This window comes from Sus scrofa, chromosome 8, assembly GCF_054392235.1.
Source record: "Sus scrofa isolate SSC_HxYL_T2T_F1_AM1 chromosome 8, Sscrofa_HxYL_maternal_Yorkshire_Landrace_v2.0, whole genome shotgun sequence".
NCBI classification, from domain to species: Eukaryota; Metazoa; Chordata; class Mammalia; order Artiodactyla; family Suidae; genus Sus; species Sus scrofa.
In genome coordinates, this window is record NC_139390.1 from 16656624 (window position 1) to 16683397 (window position 26774).

The 26774-nt window shown below is 41.8% G+C and overlaps 1 protein-coding gene across 9 annotated transcripts in view; it reads right to left on the bottom strand.

The window, feature by feature from the left end:
* Positions 1-26774, bottom strand: part of ADGRA3 (adhesion G protein-coupled receptor A3) — a 121359-nt gene that overhangs the window by 60488 nt on the left and 34097 nt on the right. For all 9 annotated transcript variants that reach the window (XM_084971640.1, XM_084971636.1, XM_084971642.1 and 6 more), the window contains 4 exons: positions 16439-16510; positions 11942-12013; positions 4729-4800; positions 1601-1761 (listed from right to left, as the gene is read on the bottom strand). In XM_084971640.1, coding sequence (XP_084827766.1) covers positions 1601-1761; positions 4729-4800; positions 11942-12013; positions 16439-16510 — 377 coding nt within the window. The remainder of the gene's footprint in view (positions 1-1600; positions 1762-4728; positions 4801-11941; positions 12014-16438; positions 16511-26774) is intronic.

Genomic DNA, 26774 nt, shown 5'->3' on the forward strand with positions numbered 1-26774 from the left:
AAATAAAAGGGAGAAATTCTAACTCTATATGCAAAAATGTACACAGATACCATGGCTCATTAAAAGTCCTTAAAATATTTGGTCCATTGGACTAATAACACAACAATCCTATCTTTAGGTAACAGTCTATCCTAAAGAATAAAAGCAAATACACAAAGAGGTACACAAGGAGATTAATCCTTTTAATATTTATGGAGAGAAGTATTATTAACAACCTATTATATGCAGTAATAAGGAAACTGTTATGGCTACATCTATATAATGGGTTGGTTCGCATCTATTTCATATAAGGAAATAAGTTTATTTCCAGTTTTAAAAGTATACAAAATAACATTAGAGTATGATCTTTTGGAAAAAAATACAATAAAAAGGTGTATAAAATGTATACATCAAGCTATCTTTGACATTAGCTACTATCAATGAGTGATAGGAATGCATGCATGGGTTTTGCTTTTTTCTTCTTTTAGCTTGTCTTTTTCCCCCCAGCTTTACAGAGGCATAATAGACAAAATTACAAGATTACCTAAAGCGTACACCAAAGTGATTTGATAGATGACACTTTACTTCTTCTCTTCAATCTTTTAAGTTTTAAATAAATTACATTCCAATGGACATATTTTACGTGTGAAACATCAATAAGGAAAATAAAAATAGAAGGAAAACACCGAGAGGGTTGTTTATCTGCCAACACAAAGACTAAACTAGAATCTCCCTCAATCATTTTAAGAACTGTTTTTGGGTTGTGTGTTTTTTCTGCTTTTTGTTTGTTTATCTGCTTCTCATTTAACAAGTTTGCTATTTTCCCTCAAGTCTTCAGTTGTCTTAAAAACCATGATTTTCAATAGCTGCATACTACTTCACTGAATGCATGTATCATAATTAAACCAATCCCTATTTTTTTGAGAATTTAGGATATATATATATATATAAAGAATTTAGGACATACATAAAGTCTGAAGATTTACATACAGAGCTGATGATTTCTTAAGAATGAACCCCTACATGCAGAATCACTATCAGTTTTGAGAACACTAACTATGTATTACCAAACTATCTTCCAAAAGGCTGTATGAATTTATACCACCCCAACAAAAAGTATGACTGCATTGGGAGGTTTCACCTTCAACAAACTCCTGATTTACTAGCTGTTAGAAAACCTGAAGATATATGCTAGTTATTGAAACTGGTTTTCATTAACAAAGCTATTCAGAACCTAAGAACTACAGACATTAGCTGAAAGAATGCTTTATTTTTGTTACTTTTTTTGGGTTTGGGGGGGGTTTTTTTGGTTTTTGTTTGGCTGTACCCATGGCATACGCAAGTTCCCAGGCCAGGAATCCCATTCAAGCCACAGCCACAACCCACATCACGGCTGCGGCAACACCAGATCCTTAGCCCACTGTGCTAGAGAGGAAACTGCAGAAATAATGTTTTTTAATCCAAATGACTTAATTGTTAGAAAAAACTGAATATTATCAAATCCATGAAGATCAAGAGTTGTAATTAAGTTTCCATGCGTAAAGAGAATTTTAATGTTTGTCGGGAAAAAGATGGAAGCAAGCGAAAAGCAGGTAACACGCTCCGTCTCTTTCTCCCTTACCGCATGTCAACAACTCCTGCTTCACACCCGTGACTGGCTGGGCCTGAAGAGCCTTCGGGTAGACACACCGCGTGTCCCGCACGGTGATGTTTCTCTCCTTCACCCAGCGATGCATCCACAATATGTTACAGTCACACAGCAGATACTCAGTCTGAAATTCTCTGCAGCATACAAAAGACAATGCAGAGGTGATGGTGAGTGAATTAAACAGCATTTCTGCTCTACATGCTGGCTGATGCGTTGGGTGGCGAGCTCAGGCTCACCAGGCGAGGGCAGAGACTACCATCGACTGGTTATGGCCTCCTTTCCAACAAGACGACACAGCATGTCTGACTCTCACACGCTTCCCCACTGATCCCGGGACAGACCCTGGTGTCCATCAAAGTTGGTCTGTGAACAAAAGTCATCCAGCATCCCTCTGCTAAGCAACAAACTCCTGACACCTAGGGTACAGCAATATCCAATCCCCATCCTTCCTGTCTATCAAACTTCTGCCTATTCGTCATGAAGTCTGTGGTACTCATTGTGGCTCCTGAACCCTTCCCCAGGTTTTCCAGCACCACTGACATGTTCTTGGCTTAAATGCCGGCAAACTTAATTTTGACAACGTCAAGCAATGTATGACTGTTTCACATGGTTATATTCCAACTAGAGTATAAATTCCTCAGGGGTAGAAACTATTTCTGACCCTCTGCTAGGCACCATGCGACACCACAGATATTAACAAACCTAAGGAACAAAAGACTCAATCGGAATAGAAGTATAAAAATACCTCATATTGCTGTGAAAGAAAATAGAGAATGATCTTTATACGAGGCAAGAGGTTTAATGATTTGGCACTTGGACATAAGAAACAGAGAAGATATATACACATACAGATCATTTCTTGAATATCTATTTTATGAAACACTAACTGTTCACGTGCCACATGTTACACTACATCCAGCTAATAAAAATTAAGTGCAGACACTGTCCCCTGTCAACCTGGAGGACATTGTGTCATAGAACAAAACGTAAACACCATCAAACTAGAATGTAATGTGTTCTGTACAAATACATGAACCAAGTGTGCTTCTAACTCACTGTGCAGTGCCACCGGCTACATCTCATTAATCTGAGTTTAAAAAAAAAAAAAAAAAAAAAAAAAAAGGTGGGGATGGGAGAGTGGGATACAACAGAGAAAGTAAATTTAAAAAACAATACCAGAAGGATGCTTGACTTTTATTTTTCTTTTTAGGGCAGCACCTGAGGCAATAGAAGCTCCTGGGTTAGGGGTTGAACAGGATCGGCAGCTGCCAGCCTACGTCACAGCCACAGCCACACCAGATCAAGGCTCATCTGTGACCTGCACTGCAGCTTGCAGCAATGCCAGATTCTTAACCCACAGGGCAAGGCCAGGGATCAAACCCACATCCTCATGGATGTTAGTGGGGTTCTTAACCCACTGAGCCACAACGGGATCTCCCTGATGACTTTTAAATCCTCATCACCACCTTCTCGTCAGTTTCCAGCACTATCGCTTAGAAACACTGACAAGGTTGCCCTTTTTGGGGGGGTGGGGGGGAATGAATATACTTCCTGCATTCCTGCTACCCAGGATCTCAAAAACCAGATTATTTTCTGCCGTCTCTTTTATTTCCTAAAGGTCACAGAACTGGCTGACTTGGGCTCACTAAGCGTGCCAAAAGGGGAAGTTTTCATTAAAAAGCAGCCTTCTGGATAAAAATAGTGGTGGCACTAAAAACACAGAGAGAGCTTGAGGTGACTCTAGAAGAACATACGTGTGTCTGCCATGATGGCGAGGGGCCAGGGGAGCGCCTACCCCATCAGTACATCTGAATGACAACTGCCAGATGAGACTGAAATGACTAATTTAGAAAAGGAGGCGTGGGGAATGACAGGGGAGGAGGGGGGAGGAGAAGAAAGAAGTCATCATATATCAAACAGAGGCATCTGACAGAGAAGACATTTTTCACTGCAAAAAAAAGAAATTCAAGTCCATAAGTTATACACAATAAAAATTTGAAAAACATTAGTTGTAAGTGTAATTCCAATAGGAATCAGTATACCTTACACTTTGAAATATGTTAAGGTTTATCTGAAAATACAGTTAGCTTCTACAGTAACTCCCACACAATCTCTCACTGAAAACTGTGTTGGGGTCGGGGGAGGGGAAGGAGGGAATGGGCCAATTCTAAAGTTACAGTGAATTGGGTGAATATAACCTTATATTGACTTCAGAAAGCAGGCACTCTATGAAAACACGGCTAGACACGTCAGTGGTAAGTTTTGAATTCAGTTTGGGGAAGGGGTTACAGGAAAAAACGAAATCCCTGAAGCATAATAACAACCTCAACTATAAATTCTTCACAGGGAGAAACATTTTATATTTTGGGGACTTAATTAACTAAACAAAAATGTTATCTAATTTGGAAATACAAAGAGAAAGAACTGTCAATTTATTTACTCTCAATATAATTTAGAGGGACATAATATTCTAAGGAGAAAATGGCTGTCCCAGCCTGAAATGCATTATTAAGGTTTATGGTATGTTTTTCAATGTGAATACAAGCTCTTGAATTGAGGTTCTCTTTTTTGAAAAATCGTAAGATTTTCCCACAAAGTCTCTTTTTTTTTCCCCCCAGATATGGGATTGTGGACCTGTGTTTTTTTGTTGTTGTTGATTTATTTTTCATTTTGTTAATTTTTATTTCCCCAATACATTATTTTTTTTTTCTACTGTACAGCATGGTGTCCCAGTTACACATATATATACACATTCTTTTTTCTCACATTATCATGCTCCATCATAAGTGACTAGACACAGTTCCCAGTGCTACACAGCAGGATCTCATTGCTTATCCATTCCAAAGGCAATAGTCTGCATTTATTAACCCCAAGCTCCCAATCCCATCCCACTCCCTCCCCCTCGGCAACCACAAGTCTATTCTCCAAGTCCATGATTTTCTTTTCTGTGGAAAGGTTCATTTGTGTCATATATTAGATTCCAGATATAAGTGATATCATATGGTATTTGCCACAAAGTCTCTTAAGGCACATAATAACTGTTTCTCGCTTTCAAACACTAAGATACATTTACCAAAACAGGAGAAAAAAATTTTACTTACAAAGATCGTAATGAGCCAAGATAATCAAAAGTTCCTTGAGATAATGAAGAAAACAAATTCCCTGAAAGGTTTCTGGAAAAAACGAAATAATTTCACTTTAAGAAATTCTAACAATTATATATATATATTATTTTATATTATTTCACATTTCTAAAATGTCCATTATTAAATACTATTATAAAGAATTTATGAAAGCTGTTTTAAATCTTATGAAGAAAAACATAAGTAAATATTTTCTCCAGAGCTGAAGAAGAATATTGTTCTTAGAGTTTCCTGGTGGCCTAGCAGTTAAGGATCCAGTGTTGTCACTGCTGTGGCTCTGGTTCGATTCCTAGCTAGAGAACTTCCCCATGATGATGTGGCAGGTATAGCCCCAAAAAAAGAAAGTTAGGAAGAAATAAAGAAAATTGTTCTTAGTCTAATATAAAGCAGTAAATAAAATCATTTTAAATTACTGCTAGATAAGGATTTTTCTATCAAATATCATGTGAACCTCAAAGTACCTTCTTGAACTACATCTTCAGCTAAGCTCTCATTGCAACTACTCTTCATGGGTTCACTCAGCATCATTTAAGAAATCAAAAATTAAACAAGGCAAAATATACTCTGAATGAACAGCAGCAGCAAACAATAACCTAGTAAAACACATGGGCAGAGTGACAGGAGTCCAGAGTTTAAAATGAAAGAGTTAGGATATAATTCAGTGTTGGCCTTGGGCAAATTTTAACCTCTCTCATTTCCCCTTGTATCATGGTTTTAATTAATACCTAAACTCTTGCAGCATTTTGTATGAATTAAACCCAGAAGACCCTATGGTACAATCTGAGTAGTTTGTTAACACACATCATGATGTGACCAAATTATTTCCTGTGATTTCTTCCATGCTTAACTATAATACGCTCCAGGAGTGGAAGGACTTGTATGTCTTGTTTATTAGAGTCACTGGCAGCTAACAAGAAGCTGAGGTATACAGGTGGTGCTCAAGCATGGTGGCTGGCTGCATGTTCAGAATGTGAACCCCACCTTCAGGAGGGGTGACGGAGGACTCCAGGAAAACGGGAGCATGATCCAGCCACCACAAGACCTGTTCTGTGCCTGTTACAGTATCAAGATACAACGTGGACCTAGAACTCTCAAGGAGGAAGTCATGAGACCTGCAAAGAGGCCCACCTCTACTCCAGAGTCTGAGCTAAATAACTCCTTCAAGTGAGGAAGAAAATGACAAGGGGGTAGATGGATTCCCCGCTGGGGGGAGGGAGGAGAACCTAGCGAGGTCAGCTGTCCCCGTGACACCTGCAACAACATATGCTTGGATGGGAAGACTTAACATGATGCCAACACCAACGGCTCACAAATCAATACATAATGAACTTCAGGAAGAAAATCACTGGATTCATTGATATATATATTTTAGGATTTTTTTTTTTGATAGAAAAAAAGGTTGGATAAAATAAGCCTGATCTTCATAAAAGAATTGCCTAGGAACTTAAAAAACAATCGAAAAGGATATTTGCAGAGTTCCCATCATGGCGCAGTGGTTAACGAATCCGACTAGGAACCATGAGGTTGCGGGTTCGATCCCTGGCCTTGCTCAGTGGGTTAACGATCCGGCGTTGCTATGAGCTGTGGTGTAGATTGCAGATGCAGCTCGGATCCCACATTCCTGTGGCTCTGGCGTAAGCCAGTGGCTACCACTCCGATTCAACCTCTAGCTTGGGAACCTCCATATGCCGCAGGAGCTGCCCAAGAAATGGCAAAAAGACAAAAAAAAAAAAAAGGATATTTGCAAATTAAAAGAACAATGAAAGCCATGTCCTTTTCTTTTCAGGCCTATCAGAGGGAATACCGAATGTGGATTTGGAAAAGGGAAATGCTGATGGAGTGTAAATCCCTGTTAACATTTTAAGAAAGTCACCTAGAAGCAATGAAAATAAACAGCTGTACTTTTATGAAGCTACCCTATGTGAACTTATATGATTGGTGGGATTTAAAATGATGTAAGTAGGAAGACAAGAGATGTGAGGTTTAACTAAAACAAGATGTGAGTTACAAAGTACTGAAACTGAGTGATGGGTACTTGGGGATTCCCTATACAATTATCCCTAATTTTGTGTTAGACGTTTGAAAGAATCCACAGTAAGTTGGAAATAAAAATATATCCCACAAATACAGGATTTAAGTATCAATGAAATAGTTGCATCTTACAGGGACCATTAGATTCTAATTATTAGGTAAGTTTATTCTAAACTTAGGTATTATTAATTTTTTCTTTTGGACATCACAGAGGAAGGAATCATATGAGAGACAGATATGCCATGCTCCCAGTAAATCCTAACACAAACCAATTTTTCCTCCAGTGTTGGAACAGATTGCTATTTGTTTGGCTAAACACCAAACCAAGGAATCATCTTCAGTTGTGGCGTAAGAAATGTATACATTCTATAAAACACTAAAATCACATTCCAGCTGAGATGCTTACACACAGAAAAAGCACATAAGGAACCACGAATAACAATATTCACAGCAAAGTCACGGCTCTCCTGTCCTATTAGAGTTCACTGAACGCCATGGCAGGTGAGTTACCCACCCGCTCCCACTCATGTTGTTTCTTACACTCTCACTTAATTTTTATTTCCTTACTTTTGGCTACACAGATATTTGTACTCCTAGAAATTAAATGTCTATGATGCAGCACCTGTGTATACACAGGAGTGTTTACCAGGACCAATTTGTTAAAGGAAGGGGAAATGCATCAAACAGTATCTCCTTCAACAGAGGAATGATTGACTAAAATATGATCTGTTCTATATGTCGACTATTCTGTAGCTATTAACGGGCATGAACTAAATCAATATGTATTCTCTTGAAAAGATACTAATGACAGGTTGGTAAGTTTTTTTTGTTTTTTTTTTTTTAATAGTCAAGTAGAGCATATCTTTAAAGCCCTGTGTGCACTGAAAGTCAACCATACTCCAATAAAAATTTAAAAATAAAGCCCTCTATGGATGCGTATACATTTGTGAGGGCGACAGAAAATCTGAAAATATACAGTGGCCAGTATGAGCTATCTCAGAAGGGTATGTTTAAAGCAATGAAGGGGTGATTTAACTTTTCCTTCATAACTCTACATGGTTTTATTACTTAATAACCTCAATAATTTTTAGTCAAAAAAAGGAAGTGCTAATAACTATCACTCACCTATTTTTGCTGATAGAAAAATATTAAATGTACAATTCTTAGAGGAAAAGTACAGGTTTTAAATTTATCAAAATTCATTTAAAAAAAAAAAAGGAAAGCTTTAGGGTTTTTTTGATCACCTGACAATTTCTCTGTAAATTAACTTTCTTTTTTTTTTTTTTTGTCTTTTTGCCATTTCTTGGGCCACTCCCGCGGCATGTGGAGGTTCCCAGGCTAGGGGTCGAATCGGAGCTGCAGCCACGGGCCTACGCCAGAGCCACAGCAACACGGGATCCGAGCCGCGTCTGCGACCTACACCACAGCTCACAGCAACGCCAGATCATTAACCCACTGAGCAAGGCCAGGGATCGAACCCGCAACCTCATGGTTCCTAGTCGGATTCATTAACCACTGCGCCACGACGGGAACTCCTTGTAAATTAACTTTCTAAGTGAAGGATAAAGACTTCACCGAAGTCCACTGCTGCCCCCATCTTGGGTCTGCCAGTTATTCCCAGGATTTGTTAGAGTGGTTTGGGGTGGAAACTCTGAGAGTCTGGCCTCACTTCCCAGACCACCTCTACCAACAAAGGCAGAGATCAACACATAGAATTAATCAGTTTTACCCACCACACCCACGTCCACTGAATCTTCTTACATATTTTTAAAAAGTCATTTTTGAATTCTTAGACTACCCTGCCAAAGCCAAGACTTGTTTCGAGAGGATGAGAAGCCTGGGTGAGAAGGCTCCAGGCTGTCTGCCAAGGTCCATCCAGGCCCCAGGAGGCTTTGACCCAAAACACCTTGGCTAAGAGGCCAAGGCAGTCCAAGTTCCCAAGATCCCAAGTTCCCAGGTAACCCAGAGAGTTCAGCTGAAGAGGCTGCAGAAGAAATACTCGACAGGGATCCGCTCGAGACCGAGTTCCTCTGCACACTTACTCTTTGGGGTGGGAAAATAATCACAGGGAGCTTCCCTGAGCTCTAAGAAATGTACTACTTGTCCCTTAACTGGTCGGACTCCCCTTTCCACTTGTTAGATTGAGAAAATACTCTTCTCCACGTCTGACATACAAACTGTTACCAACGTTCACAAGCAGCACACGGCCCTCAGAGACCAGCTAACCAAAGTCTGCTGATCCAGAGCTCTAGAACCATGTCAACCCGAATTATCACCAGCAGCTCCACTGCAATGCATTCCTGAATAAGAAGCTACCTCAACTGCCAATGTTTCTTAGGACAGTATTTAAAGGCTACGTCAGGGAGCGTTCTATACATGCCTTAGGTGGCTGCATTTAAAAGACCCATGATCATCTCAACCAAACCCCAAAGTAAGAAGTTTGGCAGCGCTATTTCTATGTCTTAATCATTCAGCTGGCTATGTCCACCATGCTCCATGGCCTGTAAATTCTCGTAACAGGTATCAAAAAATTGGGAAAAATATGGAGTTCCCGTCGTGGCGCAGTGGTTAACGAATCCGACTAGGAACCATGAGGTTGCAGGTTCGGTCCCTGCCCTTGCTCAGTGGGTTAATGATCCGGCGTTGCCGTGAGCTGTGGTGTAGGTTGCAGACGCGGCTCGGATCCCGCGTTGCTGTGGCTCTGGCATAGGCTGGCAGCTACAGCTCCGATTAGACCCCTAGCCTGGGAATCTCCATATGCCGCGAGAGCGGCCCAAGAAATGGCAAAAAGACAAAAAAAAAAAATTGGGAAAAATATAAGAGACAATCCAAGCTCTAAAACTGCCAAAAATATTAGTTTTTGAGGTGGTAGACAAAAAAGAAAAAAAAAGAAAAAAGAAAACAGTAACTTGTCTTAATGTAAAGCTCTGTCCCACACAGCTCTTTTGACTAGAGAACTTTCTTTTTCTTTTCCTTTTTAGAGCCACACCCACGGCCTAAGTCAGTTTCCAGGCTAAGGGCTGAATTGGAGTTGTAGCACCAGCCTGTACCACAGCTGCAGCAATGCAGGATCTGAGAGGCGTCTGCCACCTACACCACAACTCAAAGAAACGCCAGATCCTTAACCCACTGAGCGAGGCCAAGGACTGAACCTGCATCCTCATGGATACTAACTAGTATGATTCATTTCTGCTGCGCCTTGACAGGAGCTCCAGAAAACATTTGTTGATGCAACAAAAATTCCTAGGCCAAGGCTATAAATCCATGGGAACTAGAGTAAAGAAAATGACAGAAACTAGACTCTCTTTTTCTTTAGCTGTTTCATAGCTATCCAAAAATATAACAATTTTTTCCTTCATAAATGCCTCATTTTGGAATTCCCATTGTGTTGGCTGAGTGGATTAAGGACCCCATGCTGTCTCTGTGAGGATGCAGCTTAATCCCTGGCTTTGCTCAGTTGTTGCTGCAAGCTGAGACATAGATCACGGATGCAGCTCAGATCTGCTGTGGAGTAGGCTCAGCTAGAACTCCAATTTGACCCCTGGGCCAGGAACTTCCATACACTGCAAGTGCGAGAGGTTAAAAACAAAACAAAACAAAACAAAAAAATGCCAATGCTTATGCATCCCTCAAAACCCCAAATATAAAACTCTTGTGATAATAAAAAGCTCTGAAGTAAAACTGTTTGCAATCCAGTTGATGACCAAAAAAATGCAATGATTTAATTATTTTCTAGTTACAAGTAAAGAGGGATAACAACTCAATCTCAAACTTGGCCATCTATCTTTTCCTCAAAATTAAGGGCATGCTGAAAAAATACAAGTTTGTTGACTAAGAAGGAGGAGTAAATAGATGAAATAAACTTACCATTTAAACCCCAACAGCTTTTTTCAAAGTTAACTTGAACACAATAGAAGAAATGTTCTAAAAAGCTATGAAAAGAATGAGGTATAGATGGTCTCCACACTAGACCTTCTACACCAAAGTCCTGCATTTCATCATGTATCCCATTTCCAGACTGCTCCTCCTGAGATCATGATTTAATGCCATTTCCCCACATCAGTGTCTTTCAGTGGCTTCCTGTGGCTGAATCAGTTCTAAGCTTCAGTCTGCTTTTCATATGCTCCCATTTAAAGCTCTATCATAGGTAACTGTCCTTACTTCTAGTTACTCCCAAACAGAGCCGCCCTATGTATAGTTATGTATATTTTAAAAATAAAACTAAAATCTATTTGATAGCATATACAAAGTTCTGTATTTATATTATACATAAATTATAAGACACAGGTACAGATAATTGAGATGCTAATTAATTCTAATCCTACTTCACAGATGTTCAGAAAAGTTAAAACAACTCGCCCATCATCAGAGTCAGAAGTGTGATTCCAATGATCATTTTATGCACACGACCACTGGCCTTCGTCTTGACAAACTGCACTTACTTCCACCTCCCTGTGGCATCTGCTTGACTTCTTTTCCTTTCTAATGACCTAAATCTTTGCAATCTTCTGGACCATCAGCTCAAGTTTCACCTCTTCCAAGCAATTTTCCCAAACTACCAAAGCTTTTGATCATGTCTCTCAATATGGACAGGCTCTCTGGGGTGTACACTATACCACATGTCTGTGCGTACGTGTGTGTGTGTGTGTGTGTGTGTGTGTGTGTCTGGGGGCGGGGAGGTAATGCATTATTATGTTCTGACGACATTATATTTCCATGATTAAATTTCCAGCTCCTTATCCCCTACCACCTCTATTAACCTCTACCACTGCCATTTTAACATTAAACATATAGGAGTTCCCATTGTGGCTCAGCAGTAACAAACCCAACTAGCATCCATGAGGACATGGGTTCAATCCCTGGCCCCGCTCAGTGGGTTAAGGATCTTGCACTGCCGTGAGCTGCGGGCAAAGGTTGCAGGTGCAGCTCAGAGCTGGTGTTGCTGTGGCTGTGATGTAGGCTGACAGCTGCAGCTTCAATCTGACCCCTAGCCTGGGAACTTCCATATGCCACAGGCGTGGCCCTAAAAAATTTTTTTTTTTTAAATAAAAATAAAAATCAACATATAAGTGGTCATAAATACTTCAATACTAGTTCAAATGCTTCCATTTATTATAACACTAAAGAAAGTGGTACTTACAGCCTAACCAAATTGGTGAGTCCTCGGAATATGTCTGCATTCAGACACCCTATCCGATTGTTTGTCAGATCCCTACAGAGAAGAGGGAAAAGTGTCTTCGATTAGTTCTCTTGGCTAATGAAGGTTTCATATATTCAATATTCGAGAATGACACCCAGGTAGTACACAAGACCTTTCTTTTAAGCATCTCTGAAATATTCACCGACCTCAAGTACAGCATTAAAAAAAGAAATAACCCTTGCTTTCACTTCCTTCTGGCACATACATACTAAATGCTGTTTAATTACCATACCCTCTATATTTCAAGCATTTACTCCTGTAAAATGACTCCAGATAAAACTGAAGTAGTAAAAGTGAGAATTTATCTTACTATATCTGCGATAAAACTCCTTCGATGACCTACACAGGTAATTATGCTGAGAAAAGTAGGGAGCAGAGCCTGATTTCTGCCAACATCCAAGATGCAATGGATAAAAGGGCAGATCATCAAAATCCTGAAACTTTCATTTCCTTAAGAACACCTGAAAGCTTAATGCTTTCGAACTTCATTCCTTACACACTCAGAAGTTTTAAAGTAAGAGCTAACTCAGATGTAATGAAAAAACATCTGAGTTTAGCTTTCACTTTACAGATCTGTCATTTAGTCCCCAAGGCAAATTACTTAACAGTATTTAGGTAATGGTCTATTTTTCCCCCAATTACTCCTACCTTCTTATAGCTCCCGCCAAATGTTACTTTCAAAACATTTTCTTCTTCTCCTCCATCCATGAAACTTTTTGCCTTTTGTCTATGTCATAATTTTAACATTTTGTTCTATCTTTCTGCACTATCTTTCTTTACACCAAGCACAGCAAACACCATTTTACATTTTAATCTGGAGATTACATTTCAGTTGGGAGATAACTGACAACTTTTGTAAACTTCAAATGAGATACCCTGGCTTTCACCATTTTCATCAGTGGATTTAGTACAGTGTATGAAAGAAAGCCCTAAAACAATGAATACCTCTTTTTCTCAGTGGTTAGATCTGGAAATATTGATCACTTTGAATTTCAATAAAAGAATCAGGACACACTTTCTAAACCAAACTTTAAAAAAGTTTTATCCCATTTTCCTCAATGTCCATATTATTCTCTGTAATAAAGAAACGTATATTCTTTGAATTTCACTCTGAGTTATTCTTTAGAGAACAGATTTACACCACCTATTTCCAAAACAAAGCTGTCGGATTCTAAATTGCATACTGGTAATGGGAAAAAAAAATGTATTAGTCTGATAGACATTACAGACTTCACATTTGAATCCTGTATCTGCTCATTAACTTTTTCCCTTTAGTTATTTTAAAAACTAGTTTAAGTAATCCTGGTGTTCAAAAATTTCATAGCTCTGCCTTCCCTTTCTTACGGCAACTTGTGATTAAAAAATCTTAAGCAATAGAAGTCTTTTTCTGTACTTGCTGTGCTTCAGCTCCAGCTCTTCAGAATATTCAAGCTAAGTATTTAATCGTGCAAGAGGTTTTTTTTAAAATTCCAGCTGATTTTCTTTCTATTTCTGGGTTTTACTGTTTAAGAAAATTAGGCATCATCTTGTGAAGTGTTGCTTAAACAAGCATTTCTGGGCTCTATTCATTATCTTGTCTCATTTCTGAGCTTTAAATGGTGTAATTACCATTGATTCTTTAGGAAACAATTTCATTATCGCTATACCTATTTAAAACGGTATTTAGGTATTGATAATGGGTTTTCATGTGAATTGAGAATCAGCTTGAATTTGTTGATACAGCAAAAGAGAAACTGAATGGGTCTAGGTTTTACCTACTTCTGATAGTTTATTCTTCAAAAAGCCACTTAAATCTTCCTGATTCAAATGATCTATAAAAATAAAGGCAAAGGCATGGTACACTTACAAAAACACTTTATGTGTAGCTACCAAGTGAGATGCACAATTGAAATGAATGATTTAAGGCCTCATAAGAAAAAGTGCCTCTATCTAGAAGTTAGCAGAGATATCTTTATATCTCACTGAGTTTATATAAAGGCCTCTCTCAGCTTACAAACTGTATACCATAAGTGCAATTACAAGTTAGCTGTTTGGAATTAAGAATGTATTTTCTCGTGGGAAGAACATTATAAATGACAATTACCTTCCTAAAAAAGAACACAAGAGACTACTTACTGTGTAATGCAATGAAAAAATGCTAAGGCAACATCTGGGACAATAATAGTAATTAAATTAAGTGCTACTGAACAAGAAAAATCTTATTTATTTTGGATAGCAATACTTGAAAAATTACTTACTGAAGGATGAGGCACTGGGTGGAGAATCTAAGACATTCTACAGTAGCCTTGAAACATCCTGAAGAAATTGTTTTTTACTAACGGTCAAGTTTCCTTCAATCTCTACTTCAACATGGAGATATTATCAGCATTAATCTCCCAAAAAAAAGAACTGAGTGGTGTGGATCCGAGAAGGGAAAAATAAGTGGACTTGTCCGACCAATGATGCCACACTCCTCCCTCCTCTTGGGAAAAAAGTTGAAAGGAAAAACATTCTAGAAGTCCTCAAGCTTTAGCTTCAAAATCACCGGGAGGGACTGTTGAAACAAAGCCACAGTCTGATAGGGCAGGTCTAGCACCTATACTTCTGCTCCCGACTCACATCCCATGCAAATATGGTGTCAGTTTGCCCCAGAAAGAAGCGCAAAGAAAATGACTCCCTGTTATTTATGGAGCTCAGTTAGCTGCTGCCCCTCCACTCCCCAATGACCATTTCTGGAGATGCACATAGCTGGGTGATGGCCATGTTCTGTGCCCCTGCCTGTGCAGTATGGCTGAGTCCTAAGAGCCTCCAATATGCAGCAGCTGAACTCCAGCTACCGTTCCATCCCTCTGGAAGTGTATTCCAACTCCATACCCGGGCTCTTGGTCAGTATATATGATTCCACCAGACTGAACACCTTCCAAGGGGTTCTGGAGTCACCTTTGCATCTCTGGAGCCTGGCTCGCTACTGGGCACAGAGGATGGACTCACTGAATCTTTGTGTAACTGAATTGATGCTGGTCTCTTGTCTTCCTACTTTGGGTTATGCTGCTTTACCTGGTGGACACTACTTTTACTCAACTCTAGGGCCAGCCTGATCCACTGCAACTCTGACGCCACAACACTTATCGTGTCAACTCCACAATGAAAAGGTCCCACCAGGCCCCCACTGTCTCAAGAACAGATTTGAAATTCTTCAACGCAGCAGGAGGTCATCAAAGCCTAATCTCTCCACAACTGGCCTTATCCCCCAATATTCTCCACCACCCCCCACCACTGGCCATCTACTTGGCACTCTCGCCAGAGAATTAAACTACAGTCCTTAGAGACATATTCTTTCACACCCACATCCATGCTGCTTCGGATGCTCTGTCTGTTATTCTTCAGTCTGTACTCACCCCTCAGGAGCAAGGTCAACGCTAAAGGTTGGCTGCTCTCATAGCAGGTCATTCCCCTCTCAGGTGGTCCCTTCTTTCCCTGACAGATCACTCCATTATTTAGCGTGTGTTTTTACTATCTATTTATCCCCGACAGTCTGAAAGCCTTTCCAGAGGAGTCAGACCATCGTACGCATCCAGCCCTTAACAAATGCATCTAGAAGGAATAAAGAGTAGCTGGACAGTCCACATGGCTTGAGGGTAGGGTGACCTCTCAATTATGAGCGTGCTCACACAGAGGACTAGAAGGGAAGCAGGGGTGTTCAGCTTCAGAATTAATAAAAACTACCCCTTAGGTTTTGAAATAACAATGTATAGATAAAACAAACAGGAAAATGGCAAGATGTTAAATCACTAATAGAAAGGGGCTTCGATTTTGGGGGCATTTACAATAGATGGTACAAATGCATTCATAACTTGAAAACCATGTACAGATTAGGCCAGCTGGCAAAGCCAACCATAATGGATTTCATTACCATACAAGGGGTGCAACTATCCACTGCCAAACAAATCAAATTACTGTAAAAATAAACTGCCTTCTAGGCTACTTAACATTAAATACTGTTTTTCAATCATGGACCTGACTAAATGAACTTCTAAAATTTACTAAAAAGCTCCTTTTTTATTGTGTTAAAAATTAAAGTAGGTTAGTAGTTACTTGTAACTATACTCTAATTAAAAAAAAAAAAAAAAAAAAGGGAGTTCCCGTCGTGGCGCAGTGGTTAACGAATCCGACTAGGAACCATGAGGTTGCGGGTTCGGTCCCTGCCCTTGCTCAGTGGGTTAACGATCTGGCGTTGCCGTGAGCTGTGGTGTAGGTTGCAGACGCGGCTCGGATCCCGCGTTGCTGTGGCTCTGGCGTAGGCCGGTGGCTACAGTTCCGATTCAACCCCTAGCCTGGGAACCTCCATATGCCGCGGGAGCGGCCCAAGAAATAGCAACAACAACAACAACGACAAAAAGACAAAAAAAAAAAAAAAGGAATGGTTCAAACTCAAAAGGCAGCAATTCAAACACTTACAATCTTTTTAGCGATGACAGTCCCCAAAAGGCACCTGGATCTATGCTACTGATCAGATTGTTTCGGAGGTCCCTGTTAAAGATAAAATAAAAGTTATTTGCACCTCAACACAGTGAGACATATTTAGACACACTGTACTTACCTGCTATACAGAAAGCAACAGTAACACTACTAATGCCAGGAAACTGAAGTCAAAAAGATTAAGCCCAAATCACCCCAGTAATAAGTGCGCAGAGCAAGAATTCAAAAATCAAGAAATCTGGTTCCAAAGCCATTTATTGGTCAACATAAGAATAAAGGTATGCATCAAAAAAGGTACGTGTCCTAATGTCATTCCAATTTAAAGTTATGACTAATCTACAATCTTACACATTATTCCAAAATCTCTTTGGTATGTGACATTTTAGTTATCCAAAAAAAAAAAAAATCAGATTGTATTTGTGACAGGCATAATTAAATTTTCTCAATCAGTTTCAAAAATATGCACTGTAAAATTCATGTTATGTGGTTGATCATACATTTTCTTCCCTGGGCTTCTATGGCTAGGTTTTCCAATGAAACAACAGTGTATTAATTCACAACACAGAGCACAAAACAACAATCCACCAGCCCCCTAGGCACTGGCATCAGACAGCACATACAACTGATATTCGTCCCCCCCTTATCCATGGGGATACGTTTCAAGACCCACAGTAGATGCCCAGAAATGAAAATAGGGCCACACGCTATGTTTTTCCTGTGCGCACATACGCATGACACAGTTTAACTTATAAACTAGGTACCGTAAGAGATCAACAAATAAAATAGATCATAACAACTCACTGTAATAAAAGTTATATAAAATTGTTCTTTCTCAAAACATCTTGTTGTATAAATGCAATGCTTTTTCCATCTCAACTAAGCATGTAGCACCAACTTTGGCCATAAGTTTTGCAGTCTGAGGTGCAACAGCTAAATTAGTACAAATATTTTTTTCCTTTTTCACAGTTTCATGGAGAGAAGATTCATTCCTACTGTGGATTTTAGCAACCTCGGATTACAATTATTTTGCTCTCCTTTTAAGTCAAGAGTTTTCACCTTTTCACTTAAAAGAAACACCTCAGGGCTTCTCTTTAGCACATCCAAACCGCCAGGACCAGTACTCTTGTGCATTGGGGCCATTATTAAGCAATGCAGGGGTGACATGCACACCAGCACTGGGGTACCAGGACAGTTGACCTGATAACCCAGGATGGCTACTAAGTGACTAAGGGGCAGGATACAGGGGACAAAGGATTGATTCACATCCTGGGTGGGATGGCGCCAGATGTCATCATGCTATTCAGAACAGTGTATAATTTACAACGTACAAATTGTTTATTTCTGGAATTTTCCATTTAATATTTTCTGCCTGCAGCTGACCATGGGTAAGCTAGCAAAAGCTAGGATAGAGTGGAGGGGTACTACTGAACTCCCACTCTTCTGGTGTGCAGCCCTTCTGTGTCAGCACACTACCACTGGGGGCAGAAGTGGGCGCCACAGGCAGACCCTCCAGGTGGATCCCCAGCACCTGCTAAGGTGCTGCTGTCCTCTGGGGGTACCTGGGCTCAACTGAAGCCCACCCGAGTGTTCAGCTAACCTCTGCAGAGAGCGGACCATCAGCCACATGAATACTTAGAAGCAGAACAGTGGCCCACTTCTCATATTCCTGCCAGTGGCTGGCCCACAGTTCAGCTTTGCTAGACACCCAGGGTGGGTCTGAGTGGCCTCTGGTCACCTCTCAGAAGCACCTAAAATCAGACCGTGAATGGAAACTTTTTCCGCCTTTTCTCCTCATGGGAGTCCTTCCCTAAAAAATGGCAACACTGCCCTTTTCACATGTGAGCTTCTGACACCAATTCTCTAATTATCCATCATTATCCTCCTAACTGTTCAGCTTAGGGATACACATGGAGTTGGTGAAACAATACAGAAATGCAGAGCAATGCACAATACAAACCCAGGGTGGCAGGTACCTCCCAGGGTCCTTTAGTCCCTCACTTCCTTGAATTGAGCACTAAAAGGCCTTCCTGAAAGTAGATCCTGGACCACTGGTTCCACCTATTATTGCAACAGTGGGGTGACATGGCTCTGGGATCTGTTATAATTACTGCCCTCTCATGGGCCTTCCAGCCCATAAGAATCAGCCTGTAAGTACTTCAGAGAGAAATCCTCAGTTTGCGTCCTCAAGCAACTGACCTGGCTCCTTGTGCTTAAGAAAAGGACACTGAGGAAGTCTCACTGCTGTGCGCCCAGATCCACGTGTTTCCTGATCACAGTTAATAAAAACCTGTATGGGCTGCTTCATAACATGCTATTTTTACTAACAGCTCATTCTAACCATCAATATAGACACACTACAACACTGGGGCTGGATTCTGGACAGGTTTCCTGGCACTTTCACAAAAACATCCTGATGAAACTGGCCCTCTGCTCAGCACAGTGCTGGTCAGTCACTGTAAACCCAGCATTCTCAATGTGTCGTGGACACTGGCATCCTACATCATCCAGGCTGTTTCATACACGGTGATAGAGGTTGATCAGAAAATCTCAAGACCTCTTCTCTGGGGGTGCAACCCTAGGCACATAAATGCCATGCTCCCAGCAAATCCTGGGCAGCCTTTTCACATTCATCCCCACCCTAATACATCCCATATTCTTTCAGAGCTAGAGACTGCATCACAATTATACCTCCTGCCCCCCCCCCAAATCAGAGCCAGGTTTTTCTAAATAAAACTGAATGCCTTGGTACTTTGCGATTATTTAAATAAAGGAAATAACTATTAAACATAGTAAAAAAAAAAAAAATCTGTGCTCTGACTACCATTACTAAGTATTTCACTGATCAGATCTCAGATGTTATATTCCACAAACGAGATGGGGCCTTTGGGAGGTGACCAGGTCATGAGAGCAGAGACTTCTTGAATGAAGGAAATGACCTTGTAAGAAACCCAGAGAGCTCCCCCATCCATCCCCTTCCACCCCACACGTAAGGCTGCGGCCAAGAGGGCAGATTAGAGAGTGGGCCTTCACCAGAAACCACATTTCCTGGTGCCGTGATCTTGGACTTCCCAGCCTCCAGAAATAAATATTTACAAGCCACCCAGTTTACAGCATCTTGTTACAGCAGCCAGAACAGGCTCAGATAGAGGATAAACGGATGAGAAAGTAAACTATGGCTGAGACACAGAATTTCATTACCTTTTTAGTAAATGATAGTTAGCCACAAAATCATTAGGCTCATCATAGTCAGACAAGGGAGAAGCCTGCTGCATCTCATTCATAACCACTTACGGTTCTCAATAAACGTAGAGGGTCATGATGTCTGCAACTGACCTTCAAATAATTCAGCAAAAAAAGGTGTATTTGTGGGCATATTCCAAAACAAAGAAAAACAATAATGGCAAGTTGTTACTAATCACTGGGTAAGCAAATTGGTGATGTGGGGTATTACCCCAGTACTCTTTCCATTTTTCTCTATGTTGAAAATGTTAATAAAAATTATTTTTGGAGTTCCCGTCGTGGCACAGTGGTTAACGAATCCGACTAGGAACCATGAGGTTGCGGGTTCGGTCCCTGCCCTTGCTCAGTGGGTTAACGATCCAGCGTTGCCGTGAGCTGTGGTGTAGGTCACAGATGCGGCTCGGATCCTGCGTTGCTGTGCCTCTGGTGTAGGCCGGTGGCTACAGTTCCGATTAGACCCCTAGCCTGGGAACCTCCATATGCCGCGGGAGCAGCCCAAGAAATAGCAACAACAACAACAAAAGACAAAAAAAAAAAAAATTATTTTTGAGGAGTTCCTCTGCAAAGCACTGGTTTAAGGAGCCAGCGTCGTCATTGAGGCAGCTCGGGTCACTGACGTGGCATGAATTCGATCTCTGGCCTGGGAACTTCCACAGGCCATGGGTGTGCCCCCCCCCAAAAATTATTTTTGTTCCTAACTTGTTTAAGTCCCAGGAGTTACAACTGATCATCAGGCCCAATTTATTAGTCCCCACCTCCTCTCCCCAACTGACCCCGCTCCAGTACCTCATTTTAGGAGAAAATGCAATCAATGCATTTTGCTCTGCAAAAAGAAATACACAATGTCAGTTTCATTTTCTTAAAACATATGTTTCCTTTCTCAGATTTTAACCAGGATCTACAACAGGAAGTGATTTAGCTAACGCCGTACATAAATTTGTGGTCAATGATGTACTGCATGTGGTTCGGCAAAATACCTCTCATGAATAACCCAGGACTGTAATATGATTTAGAGATACACTTTTTCCTCAATAATAAAAAATCCCTGACATACTATATAATGTTTAATAATAGCTATATTAATCAGACACTGCCCCACGATATTTATAGTCAGATGCTCCCGTTTAATATCGCCCTCCCCTTCCCTTCACCAACACACAGCTTCCCTGGTGAATGTGAGTGTAACTTTAGGATATACAACTAAATCTGAATATGGTGCCTCGTTAAAATATAAATGAAAAGGCACAGGAGAACTGCTTAAACAAAATGAAACGACTATCTTAACAACCGAGCTAAGTCCTTCAGGAAAGAATACAAAATGTATTGGATAAGATGTTTTTTAACTGCACGTATCAGAAAGCTTTACTTCAAAGGGCTTTAACAATAAAGAAAATAATTCTCAGGCATTACATGAAATCAAGAAGTAAAGCTGCTCATGTGAGTGGTTCCATCCGTCTCTCCGATCCACCCTTTGCAGAATGTCAAGTTTGCCCTCAACTCCCTTAACCATAGTGTGACATCCCAGGTCCAGACATCACCTCCAAACACAAAGTCATGGAAAGAAAAAAGAAGAAAAGAAAAGGGAAAAAAAAAAAAAAAAAAAAAAAAAGGACCCTCTCCTTGTATCTCTTTCAGAGCTAAGAAATCTCTCTCCAAGCCTCACAAGCCAATTTCTCCTCATCCCTTCCTGACAACAACTCCATGCATCGCTAGAGAGAGATGCGGTGGTGACCTAGACGCATCATTTGGTGTGGAATGAAGGATGGGAAGGAAACACATGGACCGCTAGGCAATTCTAGTGTCAGGAATTAGAGCACATGGGGAGGTGTGTCACTAAATAGTGACACGTACAACACAAGAATGACAATAAAAAATGAAAAGGGAGGTGACAGGGAAAAGGGATAAGTGGGTGGATGGATAAACTGATGGACAAGGTTAGTGACTCTAAGCTGCATGTTTGGTTCCCCTGAACGACACTCGAGATACCGTAACTCCCAAAGGCTGCTTGTTGAATAAAGGCTCCTCACCTTATTTATCTGATCAGCAACCTCTGATGCTTGACCCGGACCTCTCACTTGGTCTCACACTATACTTTCTCTGAGGCAATCTCATTACCACACAGACTCCAGGCTCAAATGTGTATCTCTAACCCAAAATTACCACTCATTTGAGTTCCCTGTTGCATTCGCAACACCTACATCTGGATGTCTCACAGCCACCTCGAAAAATCAATACAGCTCCTGTTCAACACAGTATCAGAAACTCCAATCTCTGCTTTACCAAGCTCCCAAACCATTTGTTATGTATATCAAGCTGAATAACCAGCAGTCTAGGCTAGGGCATTGGTCTCTAAATAGGGCTTTAAATTATCTTCGATGTGGTGTGCACACACACACACGATGGAACACTACACAGCCATAAAGAAGAAAACTGTTGCCATTTGCAGCAACATGGATGGACGTGGAGGGTGTTATGCTCTTAGTGAAACATGTCAGTCAGTCAAAGACAAATACTGTATGATATTGCTTATATGTGGACTCTAAAAAAATACAACTAGTGAATATAACAGAAAAGCAGCAGACTCACAGATACAGAGAACAAACTAGTGGTTACCAGTAGGAAGAGGGAGGGGAGGGGGGAAAAAGGGGTGGGAGAGGTAATAGGTACAAATTATTGGGTGTAAAAATAGGCCACAAGGACACAATGTACATCACAGGGAATAAAACCAGTATTTTATTGTAACTGTAAACGGAGTAGAATCTTTAAAAGTTATATGAAAAATATCAAGAATTTTAAAAATTAGCTTAGATTTAACACAGCTCCCTAGTTCCCCCTCACCCCAACCCCTCCATTCCAGGAGCCAGAGTGTTTTCTGCTCAGAGCAACAGCCAAGGTCCTTACAGTGACCCAGAGGGCTCTCTACAATCCATCTCCTCACCCCCGCTTCACCTCTCTGGCCTCACTCTGGTCTCCTTGCTGCTCCTCAAACAGGAGCAGCCAAGCTTCAGGGCACACCCTTTGCACCTCCCAGTCCCTCTGCCCGTAACAATCTTCGTCCAGGTAACTGAAGGCGCAATCACTAAGTCTCTGCACTAGCACCGTGCAAAATGCACATACCCACCCAGTGCTGACACCCCAACACTGCACTCTCGGCTGGAAGTTTTCTTTATCCATAGGATGGTCGTGCCTCAGTTCCAGGACCCCCACAATATACCAGACGCTCTCTTCTTTTACATAAAATGGCATCGCTCAGGAGGTTGAAACCCGCGTGAGGCCCGGGGTAGGGGGGTGAACTGTTCTTATGCTGTAAGTTTACTTGCTATGTTTATTCTGTTTCTTCCCATCACAACATAAGCTCCATGAAGACAGGACCTTTGTTGTGTTCACTGATGCATCCCAAGCCTAGGACAGTGTGGGCAATTAAGAAATCTCTGTGGAAGGAGTTTAAATTCTTTCAATTCGCTACTCAGGAAAGACTTAATGGTTGAGGCAATATTTGCATCAAGCCTCGCTCTGAGGCCAATTACCTTTTTAATGGTTTTAATTAACATGAGACAATAACTCTCCATCAGTTATCCACTGCATGCACTTTTAAAAGAATGTAAATTCATCTTTAAAAAAGGTAGACCATAACTAGGAAACTAGTTTCCAAGATATCATAAAGATTTAGGTATTCTGTCCTAAAAATAAAAACCCAAGCCCTAAATTAAAGAAAAACTAAATCTAAATATTCCTATTAAAAAAAAAAAAAGCACACACTCTCTGCTACTTTCTTATATGGAACAAAAGCACAAGAAAGCTTCCAAATGAAAACCAAACATTTAGAAGAAAAAAATGGGAATTAAAAAAAAAAAAAAAAAAAAAAAAAAGACCCATTCTAGATGGAGTCTGCAGGGGTGTATGCACCCACATCTGTTTTACTTTGGGAAACTATATACTTTAAAATAAAAGGGGTGGGGGAGAAAGAAAATTAATCCTCCTAAGAAGTCTATTCTTCAACCCAAAAGAGCAGCTTGGCCTACAGGTTTACTCAATCTCTGGGGCATCTTCGCCCATTAGTTCAACCCAGTCAGCCCTTATTATCCCATCCCACGCTCCCTACCCTACACTCCTAAACCTACCCCTTATCCTGGATGGTCTGGCTACAGTAATTCTAAGGCCACAGCTTCAAAGTTTTGGCCCTGCTTTGAGTAATTCCTTGACCCATCACTCCCTTTTTACATCATATCCCATTCTGCCATATTTTTAGGTTGTTGGATTGGTTTGTTCTCATTTTCAGGGTCTTGAACTAGTCAGAGCTGGGTGGCAAATATTTGACTGTAGTGTCTCTCGGGGGGGATTCTCCCCGAGAAGGTGTCAGCACAAGCGGCTTTATTTGGGAGGGGACCTCAGGACATACCAGTAGGAAAGCGGGGAAGTGAGCCCCGAAAGAGAAGAGAAGCAACACAGGGGGACATTGTTAAGGCGATCCCCATGGTGGTCGGGTGAGGCCCAGGCCCTGGGGATCTGTGGAAGGCAGTCTAGAACACACTCGGGGAATCCTCCCAGAGGTGAGGCATTCGGGGTGCTCACCCACCAGGTGCTCTCGGTCCCTGGGTGAGGGCAGCTACGGCAGGTGTGGGCAAGTGGGGTGGCTTTCATACTAGTACTGGAGCAAAGAAAGCTCTCAGGCTTCCAGAAGACGTGGGGAGACGCCCAGGAATGCTGAGTGTAGAAGGAACAGGGTTCAGGTAATTTTGAAAAATTTGAAGATGATGTCATGTATACAAACATTAAGTCATTAATTTAGGTAGCTAGGTCTTATAAGTTGGGCTCCCCAGAAACAGCCCAGGACATTTCCAAAGCACTTTCTGGCAACCAGGAGGTTCCTCTCTCTGCCAGCAAAACCCCAAGGGCTATTCTGCTACTCCCCTGGGACGCTCTTTAACACAGAGTCCTCGGTGGCTAGAGGACAAGTTCTTTTGCTCCTACATCAGGCTGGGTCCTGGAAAACACGGGATTTTGCTTCCTAAGCAAAGAGACGACAGAGGTCCCTTGCCCTCTGATCCAGAACTTACACTGGTTTCACGTGGTTTTTTCCCCGTCTCCCCCTCATCCAAGTGAGGGGTGGGGAGGCAAAGACAGAGCCCTTTCCTGGGGACCCACCAACATGTGAGCTCTTTCAACACTCCGACTCTCCAGTTGGCCCAGAGAACACGTGTCTGGGTGAGGAGGAACTGTCTCTTCTTTTCATCTTTCTTCAAACCTCTTTTTTACATTTGGGCTGGAACTTTAGGAATACACTGGTCCAACACAGAGTTCTTCTCTTCTGTTTTGTCATTCCCCACTCCTGAGGCAGGTAATTAGGAATTGGGCAGGCACAATACACATCAGTTCATCCATCAAAATGCTACATCACTGTCACAGGCTGAGTTGTGTCCCTTCAAATTTCCTGTGTTGAGGTCATAACCTCCAGGACCTCAAAATGAGACTGCATTGGGGAGACTGGGGGGGTCTTTAAAGAAGTAAGTTAAAATCAGGTCACGTGGGTGAGTCCTCATCCCAGACAACTTGTGTCCTTATAAGATAAGGACACAGACACACACCAAGGGAAGACTTGGTGAAGACACCAAAGGGGGACAGATGGCAACTGTAAGCCAAGGAGAGAAGCCTGAACGGATCCTTCCCTTACGGCGCTGAGAAGATACTACCCCTTCCAGGGCCTTGATCTTCACCTTCCAGCCTCCAGAACTGGGAGGCAGCACCTGCCTGTTACGGAAGCCACCCGGTCTGTGGGACTCTTGGTGGCAGCCCTGGCAAGCCAAGAGGATGATTCCACGCACAGAGACTGTGTTTGAAACGGAGCCCAAGACAGAGTCCGAATGTCTGCAGTCTTGGAAGAGAAGCCACCTAGCTACACTATGGATTGGGTCAGATCCAGGAGCAAACCGGAGTCCATGAGAGGAACTTTGCAATGAGGAAAACCACAGAGGGGTACAGTCTAGAGGGGACAGGAGGGTGAGACAGTCTCAGTTCAGCCACCGGATGAGGACAGAAGAGCAGGGAGGCAGAGCAGGTCAGAACGTTAGGTGACTAGTAAAGAAGGAAAATGAGAAGCACTGCGGAAACACAGCAAGCAGGAATTGAGATTATTCAAGGAGTTGCTGTGCAAAGTACTACACCTTTAGAGGCTTTAGTTTTAAAATGAGCAAATCAAGAGAACAGTGGCGCGGTAGAGACTCTATACGTGAGAGATGGTGCTGGGCCCCCAGGGGAAGGGAAGTCCCCTGGTCCCCTTCCCCACCTTCCTCCCCGAGACCCCTGTGCGCCCCCCTCCACATAACCAGGAAGCAGAACAGGGCAGTGCCAGGGAAGGTCTAGAAGCTGTTAACCTGCCTTCAAGCACCTGGCCATGGGATTCCTCTGGTCTACCTTGAGCTCGGAAAATTAAGAGGAAGCAAAGGCCAGGGCCACTTCCACAAGGGGCCGAGGGGACCTTCTCAGCCCTAGTCCCAGCAGGAACCTGGCAGAGTTAAGAACACGATGTTTGTGCCCAATCGACAGGGTGCTTCCTCTGTGACGCTCACCCCAAGTCTTCCCAAACCGCAGGAAGAGCCTCACTTAATACCTCTCCTTCCATTCTGAAATGTGCTATTCTCCCGCAGAGACAGTGTGGGAGGCAGCCCCCACCTGGGCAGCAGCAAGGCCGAGATCCAGGTCTGCGCCTCAGGCCTGCTTAGATAAAGATGTTCCCCGACAGAGGCGGCCCAGGGCCAGAGTCACCACTGGGGCTTCAGGCTGAAGACCCCATCAGTATAACAGTGTTTCAAAATGCCTTGTGTGTGTGTCTACACACACATACATACACACACGAACATGTATATACACATATGTATGCAAATGTACAAACATACCTGTACGTGTGTGTGTGTGTCTCTGGCCCCACAAAAGAGAGAGGTGGTGTTCTTAGATTCAAACACAAACAGACCCCTATCTAAAAACAATAGCATCATTTTAATATCATCTAATATGCTTCTTTCATGTACAGGGATTTATTTTCAACAAATGGCTGAAAATAAGGCCAAAGGCCAAGGAA